Source organism: Protobothrops mucrosquamatus, unplaced genomic scaffold (assembly GCF_001527695.2).
Source record: "Protobothrops mucrosquamatus isolate PMUCROS unplaced genomic scaffold, P.Mucros_1.0 scaffold6, whole genome shotgun sequence".
Taxonomy (NCBI): domain Eukaryota; kingdom Metazoa; phylum Chordata; class Lepidosauria; order Squamata; family Viperidae; genus Protobothrops; species Protobothrops mucrosquamatus.
In genome coordinates, this window is record NW_015386393.1 from 2,197,577 (window position 1) to 2,222,817 (window position 25,241).

At 41.8% G+C, this 25,241-nt stretch overlaps 1 protein-coding gene across 1 annotated transcript in view; it reads right to left on the reverse strand.

The window, feature by feature from the left end:
* The window catches only part of ARHGEF18 (Rho/Rac guanine nucleotide exchange factor 18), a 71,630-nt gene that overhangs the window by 12,621 nt on the left and 33,768 nt on the right, over positions 1-25,241 (reverse strand). The window contains exons 9-19 of the mRNA XM_029282976.1: positions 24,187-24,254; positions 21,129-21,192; positions 12,632-12,785; positions 11,340-11,452; positions 8,669-8,809; positions 8,168-8,418; positions 7,452-7,577; positions 6,080-6,197; positions 4,744-4,992; positions 2,868-2,944; positions 62-64 (exon numbers count right to left, since the gene is read on the reverse strand). Of these exons, the coding sequence (XP_029138809.1) occupies positions 62-64; positions 2,868-2,944; positions 4,744-4,992; positions 6,080-6,197; positions 7,452-7,577; positions 8,168-8,418; positions 8,669-8,809; positions 11,340-11,452; positions 12,632-12,785; positions 21,129-21,192; positions 24,187-24,254 (1,364 nt within the window). The remainder of the gene's footprint in view (positions 1-61; positions 65-2,867; positions 2,945-4,743; positions 4,993-6,079; positions 6,198-7,451; positions 7,578-8,167; positions 8,419-8,668; positions 8,810-11,339; positions 11,453-12,631; positions 12,786-21,128; positions 21,193-24,186; positions 24,255-25,241) is intronic.

The window sequence follows — 25,241 nt, forward strand, 5'->3', positions numbered from 1 at the left end:
ACACTGTCCACGTCATCGGGAGTCACAGAGTCAAACTCCTCCCAAATAACGGTCTCAAGACCTGCTCCTGTCACCTCCCCCGGGGCCACCCAGTCGGAGTCCAAACCCTCTCGGATCCGAGCGACTTTGTCATGCAGATACTGTGCAAACTCCTCAGCCTTCCCCGCCAGGTGGTCCCCCCCCCAATTGGAGAAGGGAGAGGGTCACCCTGAAGAGGGAGGCTGGGCGATTATCTGATGACGCAATGAGGGTGGAGTAGTAATTAGACCTCGCCACCCTCATCGCCACAAGGTAGGATCTAATATGACTCCTTACCTGTGTTCGGTCGGATTCGGTCCGGGACGTCCTCCAACTACTCTCTAGGCGTCTTTTCCGGCGTTTCATCTCTCTCAGCTCCTCAGTAAACCAAGGGGCTAATTGAGATCTACGCCGGGTCAGAGGCCACAGCGGCACGACTCGGTCCAGTGCCGCGGCCGTGGCCGCATCCCAGGCCGCGGCCTGATCTTCCGCCGAGTCGTGACCTAACGCCTCCGGATATGGCCCAAGCTCCGTCAGGAACCTCTCCGGGTCCATCAGGAGCCTGGGACGGAACCATCTAAGTGGTTCCGACTCCCTGCGGCGAGGGGGAGCGGTCCGGAAGTCCATCCTCAGGAGTGCATGATCTGACCATGACAAGGGCTCTATGACTATCTCCCCCATTTCCAGATCATTCTGCCACTGGCCAGAGACAAAAATCAGATCCAGTGTGTGACCACCTATGTGAGTGGGTGCATGAACTAGGGTATAGGGTTTCCTGCCTATAGGAGGTTGAACTAGATGACCTCTAAGCAGGGGGTTGGACTAGATGACCTCCCTTCAAACATCATCATCATCATCATCATCATCATCATCATCATCATCATCATCATCATCATCATCATCATCATCATTATTATTATTATTATTATTATTATTATTATTATTATTATTATTATTATTATTATTATTATTATCTTGCAGCAGCCAACCAAGTCTTGATTAGCAGAAGATTAAACAGATGGACCAACTCAGCAGAAACTATCGCAAAGAAAAGGCAGCATTTCTAATTGTGGTGTGTATGAGCTTCTTCCTACCTGCAAGACATCCCCTCCCCGTGAATTCACCAAGCAAAATACATATGAAGCCCTCAGCTTCTTTTTGAAGCCCTGTGATACTTTGATGCATTGAACCAACTGGGAAAAAAATACAGATGTTTTCATATGCTATCCTTCCCTCTTTAGATTTATACCTTCAGCTATCTGTTGTTGCACATTTTGAACTACTCGAAATTAACTGCGATAAGATCCTTTTATTGGAACTTACTAACTATGGGGCATGAGAGATAAATCTAAGTGTCCTGCCCTGTTAATTAAACCAAGATTTATTAATTTATCAAGACTCTCGAAACAGACATGTTTAATTGCCCTCTTTATTAATGTGTCTAAGAAAGCTTTAGCATTTAACTGGCATTTAAATGAGAGTTCCAGCAAGATGTGGNCACTAACCGTACCTATCACACCACCCTCCGCCAGCTCCCCAGTTTCCTCCCTTACCACTCCGCGCCCCCCCGACGGGACCGGCCTTGGCCTCCGAGAGGACTCCCCAGGTTCCCCTCGGGCCAACCCCGAACCCCCTAAAAATTTAACAAAACATCCCTCTAAGAAGGTATATAATTTCCTCCTTCTTAGATCCCTCCCCGCTGCCGCTAAGTGCCACCTCTCGGGGTTCAAAACCCTTTCATTAAGGCTGGCCCTCTTCTTTATACAGCACTTTGTACTTGTAAATCAGATTAATCTGGAAAGAGTGGAAGGAATTAGAAAAAGTACCAATGCTTGACTCTGATTATCTCTGCCTAGCTGGGAAAGATCCTTTTCTGTCTGAAAGCCCAGAGAGTTGCTGTTGGCTGGGATATACTGGGCAAGGGAGGCTAAGTCAAGTCAAATAGCTGGTTGGGTTTACTGTTGAAATCCTGAAGGACTGTTGCATAGAAGACAGAGTTGAGTGCCTCTTCAATGGAATGGCTTGCATTCAGACGTTGTGGATGCTCCATCACTGGAGGTTTTTTTAAGAAGAGATTGGTCAACCAGTTGCCTGACATTGGGGAGTTGGACTAGAAGATTCCAAGATCCCTTCTAACTCTATTATTTTATTATTCTTGATAGTTCTTCCACACTGGTAGTCTTTGTTTACCATAATCAGTTTGAAAGATGTGCGTGCACACACGCGCGCGCACACACACAGACACACACAAACAGACATATGGACACACACGGAAGAATCCGGCTTGCTAATTTGGCTCCTTTAAGGAAATACAAAACATATGCAGTAAATGCAATAAAAAAAATCAGTATTTTGATTTAACAGATGAAGAGGAATTTACTGCACATCTATCAATTAACATTTGTGTAATTAATAATTGCTACTAGTAAATAAATGACTATACTAAATAAATAGGACTGCAATACAATGGAAACGAGACGCAATATATTTTTTCTAATAAGAACTCAGTGTTGGTAAGGAAATTCAACTGTCATATTTAAAAACATATCAAAATATTCATTTTGATTGTATAATAATTAAGAGCATGCCATTTTGCTGATCAGCTCTCAAACAGTTTTTTGTAGTAATGGGACATCCCTAAAATAACCTACAGGAATTTACAAAAGCTGAAGCCAGTAATTAGGGGACTGAGGTTATGACATGGAGGTTTCCTAGAATTTTCTGGGCAGAGACCCAATCAAACCAGAGTTTTTCACTGTAGCTCAGATTTATTTGTTATTACAGAAACCACAGAGAGTTCCAGGTTTTCCACACCACCCTGTCTATCCTTAGCAGAGATAAATACGTACCAAAGATGCAAACATGTATTTCTGGTCTTTTTCTTGCAGTAGCAAAAGCACATCTGTCAGCAGAACAGCCAAAATATCTGCCAAAATTATTGGAAAAAGGGAAGCTGAAATCAAAATAATCCTTTCAAGTAGAACAAGCAAAGATTTTTATATTCTATCAGATAGCAAGGCACTAATTCAGGGTCATTTGTTGCTGAATTTCTCCTTTTGGGGAATTAGTCAGAATAGTTTCATTTAAGTCCAGCACTAATGCATTTATCTACAAGCTATACTTAGCTTTGTAGGGTACAGTTTTATACTATGATCATTTCACTGACTGAATATGGATGCTCCAATATTTTGCCGTCCCAAAATACCAACCCAAGTTTCCATTTTCAGGGGGCTCAAATCACCTACAGCCTGAGCACTAGTTTTCCTATATAAGAATATCTGCCCACCTCCCTTTGCTTTAGCTTCTCTGAGCAAATATTTATTTTGCTATTTGCCACTCAAACGTTCCATTCAAAACTATACCTAAGATAATTTGAATGCAAAGGATCCCGCTCTATCCCTAATTATAAAAAGAGGGGAACTGTAACAAAAAACTCTGCATCTTTTATAGCAGTGATGGCGAACCTTTTAGAGATCGAGTGCCCAAACTGCAACCCAAAACCCACTTATGCATCGTCGGGTGCCGGGTGGGTGTGGCCCATTGGCTGGGTGTGGCCCATTGGGTGGGCGTGGCTGCGGTGGTAACGGCAGACTGGGTGGGACTAAAAAGTTCAATCAATCAATTCCAACTTTGCAAGATCTTTTTTTTCCCTCAAGAAGTTAAAATTGATTGATTGATTGAACCTTTTTTTTTGTACACGGTGGCGGAGGCCTAAAGCGAAAAGGTTTTATAAAACCCAGCTGAAGGCCTAGGACTGGGGCGATGTCGCGCGTGCCCACAGAGAGGGCTGTGAGTGCTGCCTCTGGCACCCGTGCCATAGGTTTGCCACCACTGTTTTATAGCAACAGAAAACTCATTTTCAAAGTGTCTACTTTTACGATGCCAAAGCAACATTGCTCAGATACAGGATTAACCAGTCAGACGGAGATAAAACTCGAAAGATTTGCAGAAAACCAAAAAAAGAAAAGAAAGGAAAAGAGAAAAACATTTCTAGAGGAGGGAAGGAGAAGGAGCTCAAGGAGAACTTTAAAAAGCGATTGAGCTTCACAGGATGACTCACATCAGAGCAGAAGGCAGATAAGAAGAATACGGCCAAGAAGTTCCTTGCGTAAGATCAGCATGCCAAATTTAATACGGGATTGGCCTAGGGGAATTTTTAGTGGGGTTTTAAGAGAAATTTTAATTATATTGGCCATAGTAAATATTTCTTTTTAATTAGGTTTTAAATTGGGTATTTATTGTTGTATCTGTTTTATAAGGCTGTCAGCCGCCCTGAGTCCGTAAGGAGAAGGGCGGGATAAAAATTGAATAAATAAAATAAATAAATAAATAAATTGAATAAATAATAATAATACTCCAAAGAGTAGAAAGTGCATTTATACCATGGGGTTAACATGACACAGCTTTGAAGTGTGAAATAGTTGGAACTCAATTATTGACACAAAGGAAACAAATGTGTTGTCTTTCCCTTGGGTGCCTGAGAAGGACACTGACTCAATTAAAAAAACTCGTCATTCCTCTCAATGCCTTCCTATCAACTGGGCAGGATCTTTGGGAACAGAAGCTGATTACTAAATGCTATTTTGCAAATTTCTAATTGGGCCAGCCAAGCATGAGACAAGTCTCTTTCTTCCAATACCCAGAATAGACACTCCTGTATATGTCTGATTACTGAGCAATATAGCAAACACCTGAAAAGGAGAACAGGCAACCCTCAGAATTCACCTTTTAGGCGCCCAGAAGCAGCTTTCCAGTACAGCATCCCATCCAGTAGGAGGCGCCGCTGAAGCATATCCTCCTTCCGGAAGATAAGGCCATTCTTAAACTTCCCAGAAGACTTGAGTTCCATCCTGGTTACAATTTCCCGGAGGCGCTGTTGTTTCTCAGACTCATTCACCTTGGTGTCAACAGCTGTGATGGCCTCCTTGATAAGCGACAATGCCTTGGTCAGGTCTTCATACTCTTTTGTGGTGACTGCAAAGATGAAGTGATGCAGCATGTTTAGGAAAGCTACAGTGCGTATTAACTCTTTGCCATCTGGGTGGGTCCCTATAGCAAAAAATGGCACCGGCGTTTTGTAGCATTCTAAGCATTGCCAAGTTGATTGCAGGAGAAAACATTTAGAGACCAAAAGTAAAATGCATCGAACAAAATCATTATGAATCTGCTAATTATGACCTTTCACTGATCCTTTTAAGTGACTAACAACGTGGTCCTCACGACTGTAACTGAGCCTGGAATTGCAGTCAAAAGTCACAGCAGCTCTTAATTGGGTGACCATCAGATTTTATGACCTTTTATGGTGGTCGCTAAGTGAACACCAGAGTTGTTAAGCGAACCTATTGCACCCAGTGGGAAATTTTTTGCTGGAAACCAGAAATAAACACTGGTTTCCAGCAAAAAAAAAAAAAAAAGAAGTCATAAATCACCGTCACATGACCACAGGAATGCTATAAATGGCCATAAATGCAGGCTGGCTGCCAAGTATCCAAAATGCAATGGGGCAGCAGCTATCAGAACTTTGAAACCAGGTCATACATAGCTCTGGAGAGGTCTGTCAAATATGGACAGAACCATGTAGTTTTCTTGGTAGCAATACTAAAGTGCTTTCCCATTATTTTTTTTCTGATTCAATTAAGAGTTGTTGAGAATCAGCCTATATACAAGTTAGCCAACTTGTTTATTTATTACTAGGTTTGGACCTGCTTAAGGGTTTGTTTGTTTGTTTGTTTTATACTTTAGCCACCCAGAAGATGTTGTTGTTTGATGCCACCAAACGGGGGGGGGGGGGGAATGTTTCACCTAATAAATGGATGTGTAACCTGGCCAATGGGAAGGGTCTAGGTGAGTTATAGTCTTAAAGCATTTGGGAAGGAATATTATCCAGGGTCCAGGAATCAAAAAATACTGAAAAGTCAGATTCTGCATCTATACACCAGTTTTGCCCTGTTCCCTATGTTGCTTGGGGTGGATTGTGCTTCCTTAATGAGCTCTTCTGATAAAGGATGGAAGAAGTCAAAAGTGGTTAAAATAAGTGCCTCTAATAAGTCAGGTTTTTCACCTTCTGTGTTCTGAATGATGCGCTCCACCAAGACAGGATACTTCATGATGCGCTGGGTAACTAAAAGATTGCACTCTTGGACACCAAGCCGTCTCACAATGGAAGAATTGCTGATTTTCTGAAATATATCACATGCACCAAATATACTTACTAACAAGCTGAAATTGATACATCTTTCATTTCATCAAAAGGTGGAAGAAATGAAGGGAAACGACCTGTTCGCTCCTTATTCTTCTTTGATATGTAAAAAATATGCATTCAGATTTTAATTTGTCTCAAATTTGTCCCTTTTCTGTAATCAATTTTTTTTTTCAGTTACCACAATCTGGAAAAATCATTCTATCTCATCAGTAAATGAGTTTGCTGAGTTTTCTGTGCAAGTAATTACAAAGCTGCATTATAATTCTTTCTCTTTGTTTCACTTTCTGTCTTCTTGGTTCCCAGAGAAAGTCTTGCTACATCACATTTCAAAAATCTTTCTAATCTAGCACCCTTACTTAGTGTATATGGCAATAAGCTTAGTAAATCACTGAGGAAATAAGCACAGGAGTCCACTCTTTCCTGAACTACACATTTGTTGAAATAGGTACGGTAACAGTAGAGTACCCTTAGCAAAGGCTGATCCCCAATGTTGCACCCACATACTTCTCTAGGTTATAATACAGGTAGTCCTTGATTTACAACCACGGGACCAGAGTTTCCATTGCTAAGCAAGGTGGTTGTTAAGCGAGTCACCCCAATTTTATAACCCTTTTTTTGCTACAGTTGTTAAGCAAATCACTGCAGATGTTAAGTAAATCATATGGTCATTAAGCAAATCTGGTTTTCTCACTGATTTTGCTTCTTGAAAACAGGCTAGGAAGGTGACCATGTGATCCCAGCCCCTCAACCATTGTAACAACACGCCAATTGCCACCCAGCCGGATTTTGATCATGTGACCGTAGGGACGCTGCAACTGTCATAAGTGCAGGGACTGTTTGCAAGTCACTTCTTTTTCAGCACTATTATAACTTTGAATAGTTGCTAAATGAATGGTTGTTAAGTCAAGGACTACCTGTACAGAAGGGGTTTATGATGATCTTATGCTAGACTGGCTTTTAAAAAACTTTCCATCTGAACATTTTTGCCTCAAAAAATACCAACAGCACATGGTATTGGGTCTTTCTCTATAGAGGAAGAAACAACGAACTGTCTGAAGGCCCCTTTTCCTCTGTGCATTGTGTGTAACATTTTTGAAAACTACCAAAATTACTAAGAGCAGAGTTAGTAAGTGTTGTGCTACTGCTATATCAGATTTCAGCAGCACCAAAAAGAAGCCCAGCGTGACAGAATGAGATCAGTTCCCATCTGTGATCATCTCTCGTCTTTTACCTTAATCAAGTTTTGGAACTTCTTGCTTTGCTGCATCAGCTCTTTATAGTAGCCCACAGCATCACTGTGACTACTACAGTAAATGCCATATTTCGTCTTCAAATTATCTCCTTTTTTTCCTGAAAACTAAATAAGGAAAGCACAGTCAGGCGCAACTAACATTTGGGAGAAAAGCAAGCTGTACCCAGCACACTCTGGTGTATCAGGAGAACAGATGACATAGTTCAGCATTATTATGTATATCATGGCATTCAACTATAAAGGGGGGGAGTGAGAATGGGGTATTGAGAATTGAATAATTTCTAAACTAGTGCATGAGACTGTCCTGAGAGAGAAAATGCAAGTGAACAGAACAATAAAACAGCCATTCCTCACTAAGGGGAGATTATATTTTAGGAGACACAGAGAGAGTGCATCTAACTCAGTATTACCTCCGCTGACAAGAATCAAAGATAGAAAATAGCCTTTTCCTAGACTTGCCACTTGGAATACATTTAAATGCAGTTCACATGCAAAGCTAGTGGCTCTAATACACACCAAGAGTTGCGGTGTTTTTCCTCAGAAAAATCATGAGAGCCCACTGGCCTATTTTCTGGGTGAAAGCCTGCTGGAAAAGGCAAAATTTCCCCTTTGAAGTAAATAAGTGTTTTACATCTTAGGATGACCCCGTCTATCCAACCCCACTCCATAAGCAAAATCTACACCTAAGCACTCACCTGCTCCACCAGGAGATCCCCAATGTTCTGGATGATATAGTTGCATTCGCTACCTTCTTCCAAAGAATTCTTCCGACGTTCCTTTAGCTGGAAGAGGAAGGCTCTGTGGAGCTCCAGTAATTCATCCACGCACGGGAAAAGGTGATGGATATCAGAATTGCTGAACTGCAGCTCCTCTCGCATGGCTTGGGAATAGACCTTCAACATAATCTTCAGAGTCCGGACATGGTGCATCTCTGTCCTCATCAACTCTGCGCGGAGAAGACATTAACATCAAGCCTGGCCAGAGACTGACACACCTAGAAAGCCATCTACTCAATACAGATTTCTTTACCAGAAATCTGTTAAAGAGCACACCAAATCTACAATCAATAGCCTATATCCAATTTCAAGACAAGCACTACCTTTAAGCCAAACTTTTGCATACATGTGAATGAAAAGAGCAGGAGCAGAGCAAATACTGTCAATGAAGTCTGATGGAGAAGAGGCAGAAAAACTTACCATATATGACATCCTGCCTTTTAATAACATCCCGCTCCTGCTGCTTCACGAATGACTGGTCTACTGCCAGACTCCAAGACTGAGCAGCAAACTCCCGAGCATCTGTCTCCAATTCAATCCTCAAGGAGGCAAACTGAACATCTGGAAGGGGAAGAGTCACAGCTCAGATGAGAATGTATGCATATGTATTCAGAGAAGCATTCAAAATGCCATTATCAGGAGAAACAAAAATAGCTCAATGTTGTTATCACCAGAGTAGAAATCTAAAGGACTGCATAATAATTCTTAACTTGTGAAGGTCAAATGCTAAAAAACGTTTTATAAAATGTATACTACGCTATGCAATGTCCAGGACATATTATGGATAAATGATCATTATAGCTCTCATAGATGTAGATAGTGAGAGGTGAAGAGAAGATGCAGCAAAAAAACCCCAAAAGGAACCCTTTGAGGTCAGAGAAACCAACTTACAACTGAAATCACCCTAACTACTAACTACTAAAAAAAACCTTCCCACAGAGCAAAATGCACATTTGAATTTAACATCACATATTGTAGGGAGGGCAACCACAAATGTACACTGGAACCCTATCAAAGGGAAGAGAAAGAGAACTCAAACTCAAAGACTAGGGATTTGTTATAGTTCAATTAGAGCATCTGACTTCAGAAATGGTCTACCTGCAAGATTCCAGCAGGTCCCTGCATATGTGCTCTTGTTTGGGGCCTGCTATTCTGCTGGGGGGGGGGGAGGAGAATTGGCTTTTGCTTGGGATAACTTTCGCTTTCTGCTTTTCTTCTCCCGCCCCTATCCACTCGAGAAGATATTGTGCTCCCTTATCAGGTAGACAGCTAGGGAGAAATGAAACTGGAGAAGACCTTGAGATGCACGCTGTGCCAGTTACCGAAACATCGTACCACCTGTGGGTTGGCTGGATTTCAAATGGACACTATGACTTTGGTGGGAAGATGAAGATTGCTAGTTTAACTATATCATTTAAGCGGGATTTACCCCAGATCTCGCCTTGACTTCCCTACTCTCACTAAGCCCTAATAAAAGTTCCTTTTGAGACAATGCCTGTTTCAAGAATTCTGCTTTCTTGGGTAGTTAGCTGAGGTGGGTCCTTACAGTTGCTCTGCTGTCTTCAAGTTGCTTTTTGGGTGTTTTGCCAAGGCATCTGTGTGGCCACCACAGTAAACAAAATGTTGAGTTAGATAGACATCTAACTGTTGATATGGTTCAACACATTAAGAACTCTTGGACAAGAAAGAAAATGAAGGAATGGCATAGGCTAGGGGTAGGCAACCTTGGCTTTTTTATGACTCGTGGACTTCAACTCCCAGAATTCCTCAGCCAGCACGGCTGGCTCAGGAATTCTGGGAGTTGAAGTCCACGAGTCATAAAAGAGCCAAGGTTGCCTACCCCTGGGATAGACTATCCCCAATAGTGTTTTCCTCTGCTTCTCTTGCATTTCCTGTGGTTCCAGTAACCACAGCAATGGACCCAAGGACATGACCCTGGCAAAATGGATTCAAATTCTAGCTTGGCTTGTTTTGCAGATCTTCTTGCAGTTTCGATTCCCTGCTACAGGTGTGGAGAATGAAGGGTTCTAACCTAGAAACAGGCCATTCCAAATGTTCCAGAAGTATTCTGGATAAGAGCTGTGGTGGCACAGTGGTTAGAAGGCAGTGTTGCAGGCTAACTCACTGCTCACTCCATAAGTTCAAGTCTCACCGGCTCAAGGTTGACTCAGCCTTCCATCCTTCCGAGGTTGATAAAATGAGGGCCCAGATTGTTGGGGGCAATGTGCTGACTCCGTAAAACACTTAGAGAGGGCAGTGAAGCACTATGAAGCGGCATATAAGTCTAAGTGCTAATGCTATTGCTATTCTAACTTTGAAATGGGCCTATTCTGAAATCAGGTGACTTCTGGAAGAACCAGAGCAGCCCAATCTGTTGCACAAACCTGTTCCTTGATCATTTGAGGAGTAAACTGCTCTGAGAGATGAGCCTTAGAACAGCTCAACCCAAACAAGATGGCTGAGGGGGTCCTGCCATCTTCCCTCTCCCACAACAGTCAGTGGAAACACTGCTGATATTTGAGCCAAATAAGCACTCTTTTGCCAACAAAGCTGTATATGCCAGGATATGCATTTCCTGTGTTTTTGCTATTCTCTTTCTCCCTCTATTTCCCAGCTCCATGTTCTTAAATTAATAAACAGGACCATTCCATTGCAAAAGAAATACCTTTCCAAATTTTCAAAGCATCTCCTTCTCTGAAGAATCTAAACGGGTTTATCTTAATCATTAGGCGTGCCTAATGATGCCTCTCAGCAGGGAAGCTCCTTGTTGTTGTTTTTGTTGTTGTTTTAACCATTTAGTCGTGTCCGACTCTTGGCGACAGCCTAGGCAAGTGCTCTCCATGCTACCCTGTCAAGCACAGCTTCTTTCAAATGCTCGATGTTCAACTTTGTATCAGATTTCATGCTATCAAGCCAGTGTGTTCTTTGCTTGCCCCTTTTTTCTGTTTCCACTAACGACTCCTAGCATCATTGTCTTCTCCAATGAATTTGCACGCATAACATGGCCAAAGTAAGTCAGATGTAGTCTTATGATTTTAGCTTCTAATGATGCACCTGGTTTTATACAATTTTAACACGAGAAGCTCCTTACCTTCCACAAAAACTGATTCTGCGGTTGATGGTGCCAGTGAGACAACATCTTCAGAGGCTGGTTTAAGTTTCATGAAGCCAGAATCCCCTTCATCCATCTCTCCCCCAGTGAGTCTGAATAGTCAAAGGAAAACATTGAACCAGATCAGCTCTTGCCCCAGGACTGAGTCACTGCACAAGCTATTTTCTTATTAGGATGTTTCTTATTCTGACGAATGCCGCCTGGGCCAAATGCCTTCCAGTGAACAACTTAAGAAGAGCAGCAGTCCTGATGTACACTTGTGTTCGGTTTGGAAAGGCATCCTGAGATTGTTGAGGAGGAATAGGGATACTGCCAATGTAGAGTGCTGCAGCAGCATGAGAAAATAGTGACAGCACTCAAAAAGTAAAAAAATCCATGGAAGGGCTATACTTAGGAAGCTGCCAATAAATGTCTGATAAACACAGAAGAGGAGAAAAGGGGCAGCAAAGCCATGGGTCATCTTCTACTGCTGATGGCTAAAATAGTTCCCTTCCTCATGCAGTAAACCTTACGCAGTTGAAGCTCTCCACATTTATGGTGTTAAAAACCCACAGCATACAAGGATTTATAAAATGACCATGTAGAATGTCTATGGGAAAATGAATCCATTCAAAGTTCGCATAACAAAGGTGAGATGTGTTTACACTAAGAACTGGTTTTATGGATACTGTTTGCCGATAAATTGAGAATTCTCTATTGATTCCCAACTCAACAGGTTGGTATTCTGACCTAGTGGCTATGCCTATAAAGTTGATTACTTGATAATCCCAGTTCTTCTACTGAACACCCCCCCCCCAATGACTGGGAGCCATTATTATTTCCTGACTTGGTTAGAACAAAACTCTGTATACCCAATCTGAAACTGAACAGACAAAATTCATATGTACACTTGGCAGAAATGTAAAAACAAAAACCCAACAAAAACCCATGTATAACTGCCCCCATGGATGCGCACTCATGCATGGATTTGCATAGGTGTTGCAAAATTACAACATGAAATTATGCTACGCTGTAAGCTAATACTCCCCCACTCCATAAACCCAGAGTTTCCATTAAAATCATGGCAAACACACCAAGCCTGAGTTTGAGTTTGAACAGAAAAATAGTTGAGAGTCCAGCAGGGAGACCTAAGCTTTGTTTTCTCCAAAAGAAAAATAGAAAGTGGAGCACTGTTAAAGAGGAGCAGTTACTTCTTCCCAGGCAGGATAAGCCCGGATTCCAGATAAAAGTTCCATAAACAGCCATTTGTATCCAGCAAAGTGCCTACTCACCCGAGCTTACCAACAGCCCCAGCAGAGGTGGTGCTTAGCTGAGATGGCAAACTTCCCCTCTGCACAATTGTCATGCCGAGGTTCTGGGGCAAGCCAGGGGTTCTGCCATCCGGGCCCAAGAGGGCCCTGCAGGAGTGCTCTTTGAGCGAGGTAGCTATAGAAGGAAAGACAGAGTTGGTACTCAGGAATCGGGGAGTAAATTGTAGGTTGCTTCTTTGCAACCCTCGGCTCTCTGAGCGAGTTTGGAGAACTGACAAAATCCTGGAGGTCAGACGCTCATTTTCCAGAAAGACCGTCTCATTCCACTTGTTGGAAAATGACCCACAGAACAGCAGCTCTGAGTGAGCCGGGATGACCGATTCGCTGCTGTCACTGCCCTTGGAGTTAGCGTTTCCCATGTTTGCAAAGTGGCTGCCCACAGCAGAATTGCTTGTGCGTGTTCCACCTTTATATCCCCCGTGTGATCCTTCTAGAAATGTCTAGAGATGTAAAAGCTGTCACTCAAACTGCTGCATTGGTTAATCATCCGCAGGTCAGAAAGAGAGAAAATTGGTCCCTACTGTGTCCTCAATCGAATGTGGAAATTGCAAAGTATCTTTTTTAGCAAACAGAGTAGAAAGCGCACCAATCAAAACTTTACATAAACATCACTGTTCTCACTTTTCAACAGAAGAGAGAAAATGACTTGCCCTGAAGCAAGAATTATCTGAGAAAGAAAAAGTGGCAGAAAGACGCTCACAGTTGTTGCTTCTCACCTACATGCTTGCTGGTTCAAGTGCCACAATTTATAACACTATGCACATGACGTCCCAAACTAACATATTCATCAGATCTAATGACCAAGGCATACATTCTCCAAGCAGATTCCTTTTAGAGAATATTTTTTAAAAAAGCAATGTAAAGATTATTCATTAGTATCATAATTTGTCTGAGTCAATTATATGAGTCAATTCTTAACATTTAATATTCCCATTACTTTACATTCAGAAAGAGTGCTGTCACCCTCTTAGCCATTTGGCCTTCCACAGAAACAGGTGCTTCATGCCATTTGTCCGAAATGGAATAGGGTTTCCTGCTGAGCAGGGGGTTGGGCTAGATGACCTCCAAGGTCCCTTCCAACTTTATCATTATTAAGATGTTTCTGCTGTTGTTGTTGCAAAACCAAGACAAAAGCAGAGAGGCTAAAAGAGGGGGAGAGGTCCATTGGGTTCCAGGAATTATCTGGGTGGCAAGGAAATATCCTCATCTTACTATCCTCCCATCTCCCCTCACTGATGCCAACATGCCTTGAAGACCTACAAGGTAACTCACCAAAATGTCAACAGAAATATTCCAAGGCAAGTTTTGGCAGGAATAATCAAGTTGATGCCTTTCTCCTGCCTGCTCTGCAAAACCAGTTGTTGGAACACATTTATACCCTACTTTTGTATCCCCCCAAAATAGACAAGGGAACAAAAAACAAAACACAACTAGCAGCCCCAACGGTGCTTTCTTTCAAAAGGCAACTGGGTTTTCTTGCTTTGCTAGAAGACGTTTCGCTTCCCATCCAAGAAGCTTCTCCAGTTCTGACTGAATGGTGGAGGATGGAAGGATTTATATTCCTTGCAGTCATGAAGTCAAGTCCTGCGGTGAAGAAGAATATAAATCCTTCCATGCTCCATCATCCAGTCAGAGCTGAAGAAGCTTCTTGGATGAGAAGTAAAATGTCTTCTAGCAAAACAAAACAAAAGTCCAGTTGCCTTTTGAAAGAAAGCACCTTTGGAATAACCATGACCTGGATGACTGAGGATCTCCATAGACAGCACAACTAGCAACTAACACTAAAATTATGTCTCCTAACATATATCTATCAGAATAGTAAAAACAGGACGGGGGGGATTGTGTGTATATTTATATTTGATGATTTTAATGTTTTCTTACACTGTAAGCTGAAACAAGATGGGCAGCAAATAAACAAACAAGCAAGCAAGCAACCAGGTACACACCCACTGTAGGAAGTTTTATCACTCTCTCATCTGCCTTCCTTTCTCCAAATTCTTCTCTCTTTTAATCCCTTGGCCATTTTTCTCTTAGGTAGACTAAACCAGACTAAACTAGTAGTTTCCAAACTATTAGGGGGAAAGATTATAGAGGATGAAGAATTTGAAGGATATATCAGAAGAATTTCCAGAGAAGATGAAATACACCTAGAATTCTCCCAGAAAGTGTCCCAGAAGGTATACTATAAAAGATATGGAACCATATCATTTATTCTTTTTGTTCTTCTGGCATCTCTTTGTGGGAGGAATGTTAACAGCACAAATCTCAAAAGACCTTTGATTGCCTCTTTGCATCTTGCACAGCCCAAGACGTCAGATCCAGGTAATACAGCTTTGATATATGGGGCTAGCTAAGCATGTGGGGCTGGGGAAAATGGAACACATGCAGTTCAGATGCTTTATGAGAAGCCAAATTCAGTCTCTGCCTATATTGTTTAGGCCCGTGTTTCTCAACCTTGACAATTTTAAGGCATGTGGACTTCAACTCCCAGAATTCCACAGCCAGCATTGCTGGCTGTGGAATTCTGGGAGTTGAAGTCCACATGCCTTAAAATTGTCAAGGTTGAGAAATACTGGTTTAGGCAGACCATCATTCTTGGCTCCAAGTAAAGCTATTAAGAGAGGCCGAAATCATCTGTACACGAATGCCCACAAACCCTCACTCTTGGAACCTATCCTTCATTCCCAACTTTCCTCATCTTAAAAGTACAGTACCCCCTTCTGGCTCATTGGACTGAACGGGGAGCTCCTTTGCAGACCAAATGTATGTCTCGGAGACAGAATCACAACAAACATGCCACTTCCAATCTAAATAATTCCCAAAAGGCACGCTGCTTTACTTCAGGTCTTCCAAGGAGCAGAGACATTTTCCCCTTTCTCCAGTTCCCCAGCCCTTCTCCTCTCTCCTCTCACCCTTTGAATGCCCTGGAAATGGGCTCATGAATAGGAGAAGCTGTACTCTGCTTTCAATTAGCACAATCTGCACACTGCTGAGGACTACTATTGATCACTGCTCCCCTCTTCCCACACAATAGATCACTGTGATGTTCAACCACAAGGCTGAAGGAAATGTCCCCTCCCCCACCCTTGCTTCTCTTTTTAAACTTCCCAAACTCAACAAGACTGAGACTGGGGGCTGTAAACGATCAGCCGCTTCCTTTTGCCTCAGCAGAAGAAACATATGAAGGATCAAAGATATCCAACCCCAAAAACTGTATCTTTACCTGTAAAATAAAGAAGCTTCTTCTGGTAGCAGACACAACCCTCAATCATCCCCCCTCAAGAACATTATTTCTCAAGAAGCCCATTTTTAATCTGCACAAGTATGGCAACCCCCCCCCCCCCCCGTTTACGACAAATCTACTTGCCAAAAGCTCTCAGGTTGGACACCAACCTTCTCGGGTCAGACTATACACCCTCAAGATTGCATAATATTAGGTCATGCCTTAACGGGTTCACCTAGGACAGCAGCTCAGATGAGTTAGTTTGTACCCTTAATTTAAAATATAAAGTATTATTAGTCCAAAATGAAAGGCACCACCATGCTAATAGTTATGCAGGGAAGGAAGACCACAGGAGATTCCAGGTAGAAAACCAGGGAAAAGAAATGTCAAAATCATCAGAGAGGAGGAAAAGAAAGGAAGGCATTTCTACATTATTATTCATTATTTAAAGTGCTACACCAAAAATAGTTAGAAAATACATATACATAGAAATAATAACAGTATGCACTATAGGATAACTAGAAGGTATCTAGAGTGCTTTATCTAAAATATTTAAAATACGATAATGATACAGAAAACATTATTAGCAATGCTTCCAGAGACTGTAGAATATCTAAGTGCAATAAACTGCAACCCTCCATGACTTCATACAGGAAGGATGCACAGAACTATCTACTCCCAGAATGGTCTCCTACTCAATACATAGAGATGTAGCAATCATTGTCTATGAGACAAAGTGCTGCCCTGTGGGTAGCTGGGTAGAAATCCCTGTATATTACATTGGGCCTTAAGGAGAGGGATTGCTGCTGGTGTACTATTCACGCCACTGTTCAGCAACGGACCTTCCCTCAGCTCCTAGATATCATTGAAGATCTGCTCACAATAGAGACCCCCAAACTTTTCGAGCTGGGAGTTTTTAACATCCATGCCCTGAGGGACATCCTGATAGCTCAGAGGTTTTACAGCCTCCACGGCCCTATCCCTGTCTTGTAGATATTAGCCCCTACAAATACAAACTGTCACATGATAATCTGGTATTTGCCTTGGAGGAGATGTGATGGAATTGGGTAATGGAAAAAATGATCACCAGCCCTTTGCTGTGGTCAGAGCACATTTTGGTTTGTATGCATGTTGTCAGCAGGGTCAACCTCTGCAAGGATGATGGACTAATTAAGCACCTCTATCACAGAGGCTGGATGGATCCCTGGGGATTTCCTAGGGCATGTGGAGAGTTCCCAATGATCTTGTGGTTGCTCCATTATGCATCTCACTGACAGCTGGAACTTAGATGCAGGAAGAGCACCAGATATCACTGCTTCCATGCAGTCTCCTTTTCTCTGTAGATACCGTGTTTCTCCGAAAATAAGACCAGGTCTTTTTTTTTCTCCTCCAAAAGAGGCACCAGGTCTTATTTTGGGGGGATGTCTTACTCACCTCCGGCACCGACAGCCCCGCCCAGCCGATCCACTTCTTCTGCAGCTGAAGGAGCAGCTTCATTCTGCCGCTGCATTCTGGCCTGCATTTTGCAGTCAGACCTTTCCGGAAAGCCTCTGCAGCCGAGAACCGAGCTATGGAATCCATAGCTCGGTTCTCGGCTGCAGTGGCCTTCTGGAAAGGCCTGTGACTGAGAAATGCAGGCCTGGCTGCAGGAGACGCCGCAGAAGAAGTGGGCCGGTGAGGAGAGGCCTGGTTGCAAGGTAAGTGGGTGCAGGACGTGAGGGGCAGCTCCACTCCCCCCACCCCAGCACTAGCTTGCTTTTTAGGTGTGTGCCTCAACCCAAAACTAGGGCTTATTTTTGGGGTAGGGCTTATATTAGGCCCACCCCCAACAATCAAGCTGGGGCTTATGTTTGGGGTAGGCCTTACTTTCGAGGAAACACGGTATCTCGCGGCTTCTTGTTTTTCCAAGGAGCTTCAGAAAAATGAGTTAAATAAAGAGATGCCTAGATCATCAAAAATGAGAAGTAAATGTAACCATGCACAACTACCGGTACATAATCATGTTTAGGACTACACCAGAATGCTAAAAGCAATGAAGCCTGGTTACTTCTCCTATCTACAGACTCTTATCCAGCAATCTATTAAAGCAGGTGTCCTCAAACTACAGCCCACGGGCCGCATGTGGCCCGCCTTGTCTTTTTATCTGGCCCGCCTCAACCTCCCGGGCAAGCTGTTCAATTGCGAGGAGAGAGTGGGTGGATGGCGGCGAGAGTCCCAGCCAATGGCGGAACAGCGAGTTTGTGGGAGATGTTTCTTCCCCAGTTTCTCCCTCGTGCACCCAAGTGCGCACTCGCGCTTCGGCCACGCCCCTTTCCTCTCCTCCTCACGGCTCTTCGCGATTTTACCTCAGGGCTGGGCTGAGAGGTTTAGGCCTTGCTTGCAGCCTCGGCCTCTCTTAGGGCAGTCAAGCCAGGTGATGATGCCACTGCTGCTGCTTCTTCTGAAGCGGGTTCCTCGCTAGGCGTTAACGGAATGTGAGCCCCAGCCTCCGCCACTGTTGCTGCCACCGCCATGCCGGCCAAGAGGAAACTGGTGCCACCGGCCCTCAACATCACCCCCACCATTGCTGAGGGACCCAGCCCCACTGGCGGTGGTGAGGGCGATGGCTCCGAGTTGGCTTGACCCCCGTGAGGGTCGGAGTGAGGCTGCTGGAGTGGGGCGCCGGTTATAGGTCTGAGGGGAGCAGGCGAAGGGTGAGGTATTTGTGAGGGGTGGCCGGGGTGAGCGAGAAAAAAGGAGTTGCGAGGGGTTGTGAGGAGCTAAGGCAATGAAAGGTCAGGGAAGCCGCTGGGAGAGAGGATTATTAAAGGTTATCTTTTGCACAATTTTACAAGAGTAAAATTGCTCCTGACACGTTTGTAAGTCCTTTTTCCTTTCCTTTCCTTTCCTTTCCTTTCCTCAGAGCTGATCTCCTGATTGCTCAGAGAGGATTCTTTCAAATTTGTGGAAATCGAGGGAATAGACAGAGCCCTTAATAAGTTTTGCCATCTGCAACGTAAGCTCATATCCTGCCATCTAATATCAGTCACTGCACTAGTTACCACCTTATTTCCTGGGTCTAGTTCAAAGTATTTGTCATCACCCTGAAATCCCTGTCTGGCCTGATTCCCAAAGACCTACAGGGCCAGCCCTCTCATCAAGATCCAGACTACTTACATTTTTCTAAGGAGGAATGACTGAGGATCCCTTTCCTAAATGAAGCAAGAGAAGTGGGCCCAACAATATATTTCTATGGAACTGTCCCCAGGCTCAGGATAATCTTGCTTCCCACAATAAGGAATACCTCAGATTTCCTTGCCTTTCATGGCTCATTTAAAAACTGTTCTACTTAACAATTAGTGGTATGAAGGCTGCTTTTTAGATAGAAAATTGCAGTCTGTTCTTGTTTTTAACCATATGTATCTTTTGATTCTGTAAATCGAATCAATATATTCAATCATTAAGTTGTATGAAAATGGGTAATATATATAACTATGCAATAAACAAAATCAGAAATTCCTTAAATAGATAATAATTCTTATTACTATTTATTATTATATAAATATTATTAAATAGTAATTATTTATAAATATATTTATGTATGTATACATCTACATATATATTATAAACAATAAATATAAATGAGTAATATCAGATTTAATAAATTACATTATCAAAGAAGAAAAGCATGCATTGGCTGATAAAGTAAAACAGTCAAGAACTTTAGAATTTTAACTAATGCAAGCTAAAAATTGGAACTTACTAAATGTACAGGAAACAAAACACGAAAGTCGAAATAATGTTATAAAAACACAAACCGACTGCTGGCAAGGAAAAGCATTACATGGTCAATTATTACAAAAAAATCGAGGGGAAAATTAAATTTGGGGTGTTTCAAGAGTAGATCATACAAGCTTCCGCAAGAAAATTGCACAGACTATATAATCAATGATATAACCCAGTCACCAAACCGATTCACTGGAACTTCTATAAAAATTACCATTTGCCAGTAATGAAAAAATGTTAGGAACATATAGTTCAAAAAGGAGTCAAAAATGAACAGGTTAAAATACTGTGGTATTTCCAAATACAAACTAATAATCTTGGTGCATAACACACCAAATTTAACTGGTTTGAAAACAAGAAAATGTGGATAATTGATGTGGCAATACCAGGGGATAGTAGAATAGAAGATAAAGAATTGGAGGATCACACAGTATCAAGATCTGCAAATTGAAGTTGAAAGATTATGGCATAAACTGGCAGTGGTGATCCCAGTGATTATCAATACACTGGTTGCCACACCAAAAAATCTTGAATGGCACTTAGAAAATCTGCACATTGACAAAATTTCCATCTGTCCATAACAAGAGGCCATATTGCTTTGATCTGCACATATACCATGTTGATAGATTATGACATCCTAGGTTCTTGGGAAAAACTTGATGTAAATCAGGGGTGTCTTAACGTAGGCAACTTTAAGTTTAAGAGTTGTGGATTTCATCTCCCAGAATTCCCCAGCTAGCATGGGGAATTCTGGGAGTTCAATTCCACAAGTCTTAGAGTTGCCAAGGTTGGACACCCCTGGTGCAAATAAAGGCTACTACTAGTTATGGTTTATTAAATTTATATGCCACCCAACTCCCAGAGACTCTCTCTAAGGCTGCTCAGAGATGGCATTGCAGCAAAGACCAGTTTCAGCAGGATGCATATATTTTCATATATATTCTCATGTATAAAATTACTACAGAAGTAAAATCTAAGGCTAAGAAAATAATCTTCCCAATTTGTTCCACATCTTCAAGAGATGTTTCTTTGCTTTTCTCGTAGCTTCTTTTGCCAGTTTAATTTTGGAGAATATTTAAGATAATGGCCTAAATATATAATAAGCTCTGTCCACAGGCACAATTTAATAAAAGCTGACAATCCAGATATATTTTTCAATTTCACAGTTACAGAATAACCAATCAATGAAAAACCAGCTTATTGATTTTCTCACTGCTCTGCGGTGGTTGTTCCCTTCCTACTCTGCTTTTTAAAAAAAAGTTTCACAGCACAATAAAAAAAAAATAGCCTGGCTAAAGAACATTCTAGACTTTTCTCCAATCAGGACAGAGTAGCTGCTCCACTCTTTTTGACAGCATTCCACAAACCGTACCCTGCAATGCTTAAACTTTTAATAATGTATTTTTCAAAGTTGCAGTACCAAGCATTCCATATTCAAAATCAGAACACAAAAAAATATTTTATACAAACCTCGGCAGGCACTCTGGAGTAAACTAGGGGGGGAGCCTGGGGGCCGGAGTTGCAAATCCCTTTGCTATAACAGAAAGAGAAGAGACAGAAAGAATCAGATATACTTCAGCTCCATGTCAAAACTGGTTTAGTTTCCACTGAACAACAGCTCTGTTGTTCCATTCAAATAACAGCTTTGAATTCCCTCAGCCGTATTAGTAAAGACCTAACTGTACTCTTAAACAAGGAGCACTGAAGATTGAATGGGAGCTTCAAATATCCACAGGAACTCTGGGGTTTATATCTCAGATTCTGAATTACCCAATGGAAGCTTATTACTGTAAAGCAGGGGTGTCAAACTGCCAGCCCGCGGGCCGGACGTGTCATCGGGAAGCCACGCCCACCCCATTGCCGGCAATGGCGAAAAAGCTCCAATACGTTGCGTCGCGAGTTTGACATGCCTGCTGTAAAGAGTAAGGAAGATGACCTGGATGAAAATATGCAAGAACCATTACCTGGGGAAAAGGGACAGAAACATTTTAAAGTCCAGAGCAACATTTGGAAAAGGCCTGGTGTGATTTACTGGTGTGAGTGGACTTTGTTTAATTTCAGTGCCACTGTAACTTCAAGCAATCATTAAATTAATGGTTATAAGCCAAGGACTACCTATATTACAAAAGGCAGATGGCATTCCCCTTCCTCCAGCCAACGAAATGCTGAAGCCGCGTAATGTTTTCATGGCACACATAAAAACGTAGAGCTCCAGTGTGAAATCACTGTGTGGCTTCAGCAATTCACTGGCTCAAAGAAGGAGAACGCCTTTTGCTGTGTTTAATAATAGGCAGCCCATTCATAAATACACATTGTCTGTAAATCAGACCTTCTGGATCAATCTTGCAAAATTCTGTTATTACAGCCAATCTCAATAAATTAGTTTTTTTGTGGTTTTTTTGTGGAGTTGATTTCCTGATCTAGTCTACCTAGTAGGGATAACTAGGAATATCAGTCTTTAAGTAGGTGTTTGGTGTTTCTTTATTATATTTTTTTTTATTTTCAAATAAAGCACTACTTTTCTGGAAATTGTGTTCTTCACAGATCCATTTAAACTCTGTCAAATCCCTCTGGCGACTTGTACACCATGAGATCTTCTACTAAGTTCCAATAATTAAACAAATATGTACAATTATGAAGTTGCCACATTAATCTAATGCCCTAAACTAAAATGATCCAAGGCCTGGAGACTAAAACATATGAAGAACAGCTGCAGGACTTGGGTTTGGCTAGTCTAAAGAAAAGAAAAAGCAGGGGTGACATGATAGCAGTATTTCAGTATTTGAGGGGTGCCACAAAGAAGAGGGAGTCAAATTATTCTCCAAAGCACCAGACGGCAAGACAAGAAACAATGGTTGGAAACTGACCAAAGAGAGAAGCAATCTGGAATTAAGGAGAAACTTCCTGGCAGTGAGGACAATTAACCAGTGGAACAGCTTGCCTCCAGAAATCATGGGCACTCCATCACTGGAGGTTTTTAAGAAGAGACATTAGACAGTCACTTGTCTGAAATGGTATACTTCTCCTACTTGAGTAGGGGGCTGCACTAGAAGACCTTGAAGGTCCTTTCCAGCTCTATTCTATTCTAAACACTAGCCTGCCATAAACATTAGTTAGCAGAGTCAATGTTCAGGGAAAGAATTACCTGGAAGGACATGTTCCTCAATCCTACTTCAAGGTTTAAATGGCTGTTTAGACTAGAGCAACATATTAACGAACAATTAACCCTCTCACTCTTCCCAGTTTTAACTAAATGGAAAATGAATATTCCCCAGTACAGGTAGTCCTTGACTTATGACCACAATTGAGTCCAAACTTTTTGTTGCTAGGAAAGGCAGTTGTTGAGTTTCACTCCATTTTATGTTTTTTTACCATAAGCAAATCACTACGGTTGTTAAGTGAAATATGTGATCGTTAAATCTGGTTTCCCCCATTGATTTTGCTTGTCAGAAGTCAGTGAGGAAGGTGATCATATAACCCCAGGACAGTGCAACCATCATAAATACATGCCAGTTGCTAAGTGCCAGAATTTTAATAATGTGACCAAGGGGATGCTGCAATGGTCGTAATTGTGAAAAATGGTCATAAGTCACTTTTTTTCAGTACCACTGCAACTTCGAACAGTCACTAAGCAAATAGTTGTAAGTCAAGGACTACTGGTACAGGGTAAGTTTTAAAATATTTAAACAAATATTCTTGTTTCATTTTGTGCATCAATAAGTCAACCAATAATATTCTCCATTTTTTTCCATCAGGGACACTAGCAGTACTGTACATCTTTGAGAAAGAACACTAATAATTTGGTAGCAAGTGATAGAAAAGGAACCTCTCTCCCTGAGTAACTTAAAAGATGCTTGTAGTTATCTACCAATACTGAGCAAGATAAACTATTAGCCTATTTTAAACCTGTTAATTAGAGCTTCTTTTAGAAAGATTCAGGAAGTAGTTAACTCATTTTCACGAATTCTGCCTCCACCCACTGCTATTAATGGACTATAATTGTTTATCTTTACCTAAAATAAATTGATTGATTCATTTCTTCAAGTCATTGACTACTGTTCACAAACATTCAACTGCAACAACTATAGCATAGATAATGCCGTATTCTAACTTTAAAAATAAACAATTATGTCTTTTCACATAAATTGGAATAATCAACAGCTTGCCTTCGGAGGTTGTGTGTCCTCCATCACTGGAGATTTTAAAGAAGAGATTGGACAACACTTGTCTAAAATGATATAGGGGCTCCTGATGAGCAGGGAGTTGGACTAGAAGATCTCAAAGGTCCCTTCCAACTCTGTTATTCTGTTAATAACAGCTCTATCAGAACTATTTTATAAAAGAACAAAAATAGCAGCCTTCACATTATGAAACACTTTGATATAAATTATAGACCTAGGCAGCATGTTTAATTTTTACCTGTATTGTGAACCTGTATTTGAGCTATAAGAAATAAATATGCTACAGAAATAAATGAATGAATGAATGAATGAATGAATGTGTGTATGAGTAAGATTGCACAATCTACCTTGGATCTGCTGCTGCTGCATTCAGGCAAAAGATTCTTGCAGTTTTTGTGAACATTTACTGCACAATCTGACGAGGAAAGAAAAATAAAATTGAGGTCATTTTTTCATATATGCACATGGACACTTATATGTGGTTACCCTAAGGTTAGCAGTGTCTTTAAAAGACTACAGAACGACAGTCCTATAGAAACAACACCAATATGGCACATGCAAACCAATATGATGCTAAAGATTCCAAAGAATACCATGGACTGCACTTATGGATATTACAAATTAGATTAGATTAGATAACCTTTATTATCATTTTTTCCTGTGGGCACAACGGCACATATTAAAAATGAAATTTAGTTGCTTGCTCTCAAAGTGTACACATACATCACATTTAAAATATACAATATACAACATATGCATAGACCTACACCCTTACATATAAGTAACATATAACACATTTACATTGCAAATGTGTTGCAAATCCTCAGACATCTTTTCCTATAATCATTTTTTAGGATTGGGTAACCATGTGAAGATGGAGCTGCTTTAGAAGAATTGCACTTGTCACATGAACACCCTGTGTGCCCAAATGACCTTTATTCCTTTGCTCAGTCCTGTTAAAGAGTGCACCATCAAAGCTGACACCAACCAGAGCATAGACAAACTCAAAGACGTAGTGCAAGATCAGAAGAAGTGAAGAGACTTGGTCCATAGCATCGTCAAGAATCAGACATGACTGAATAACATCATCACTGTCATTAAAGAGTAACTAGTTAGGAAAGCTGATCTCCCTCCAACCAATTAGCCCAAACCCTCCTTCAACAACAAGGATACTACACTGTAAGGTGGTCAACAGATTCTTTTAACACACATTCTTATTTATCAAAGTATTCTTCTAAGCCAGTGATGGCGAACCTTTTAGAGACCGAGTGCCCAAAAAATGGCCCCGCCCCACTCCACCCCCTGCCCTGCCCCTACTCCACACCCACCCCACCTGCTGCTCTGCCTGCCCGCAGGGCCACTCAGGACCCGCTGCAGGGCCTCCAGGACCCGCCGCAGATCG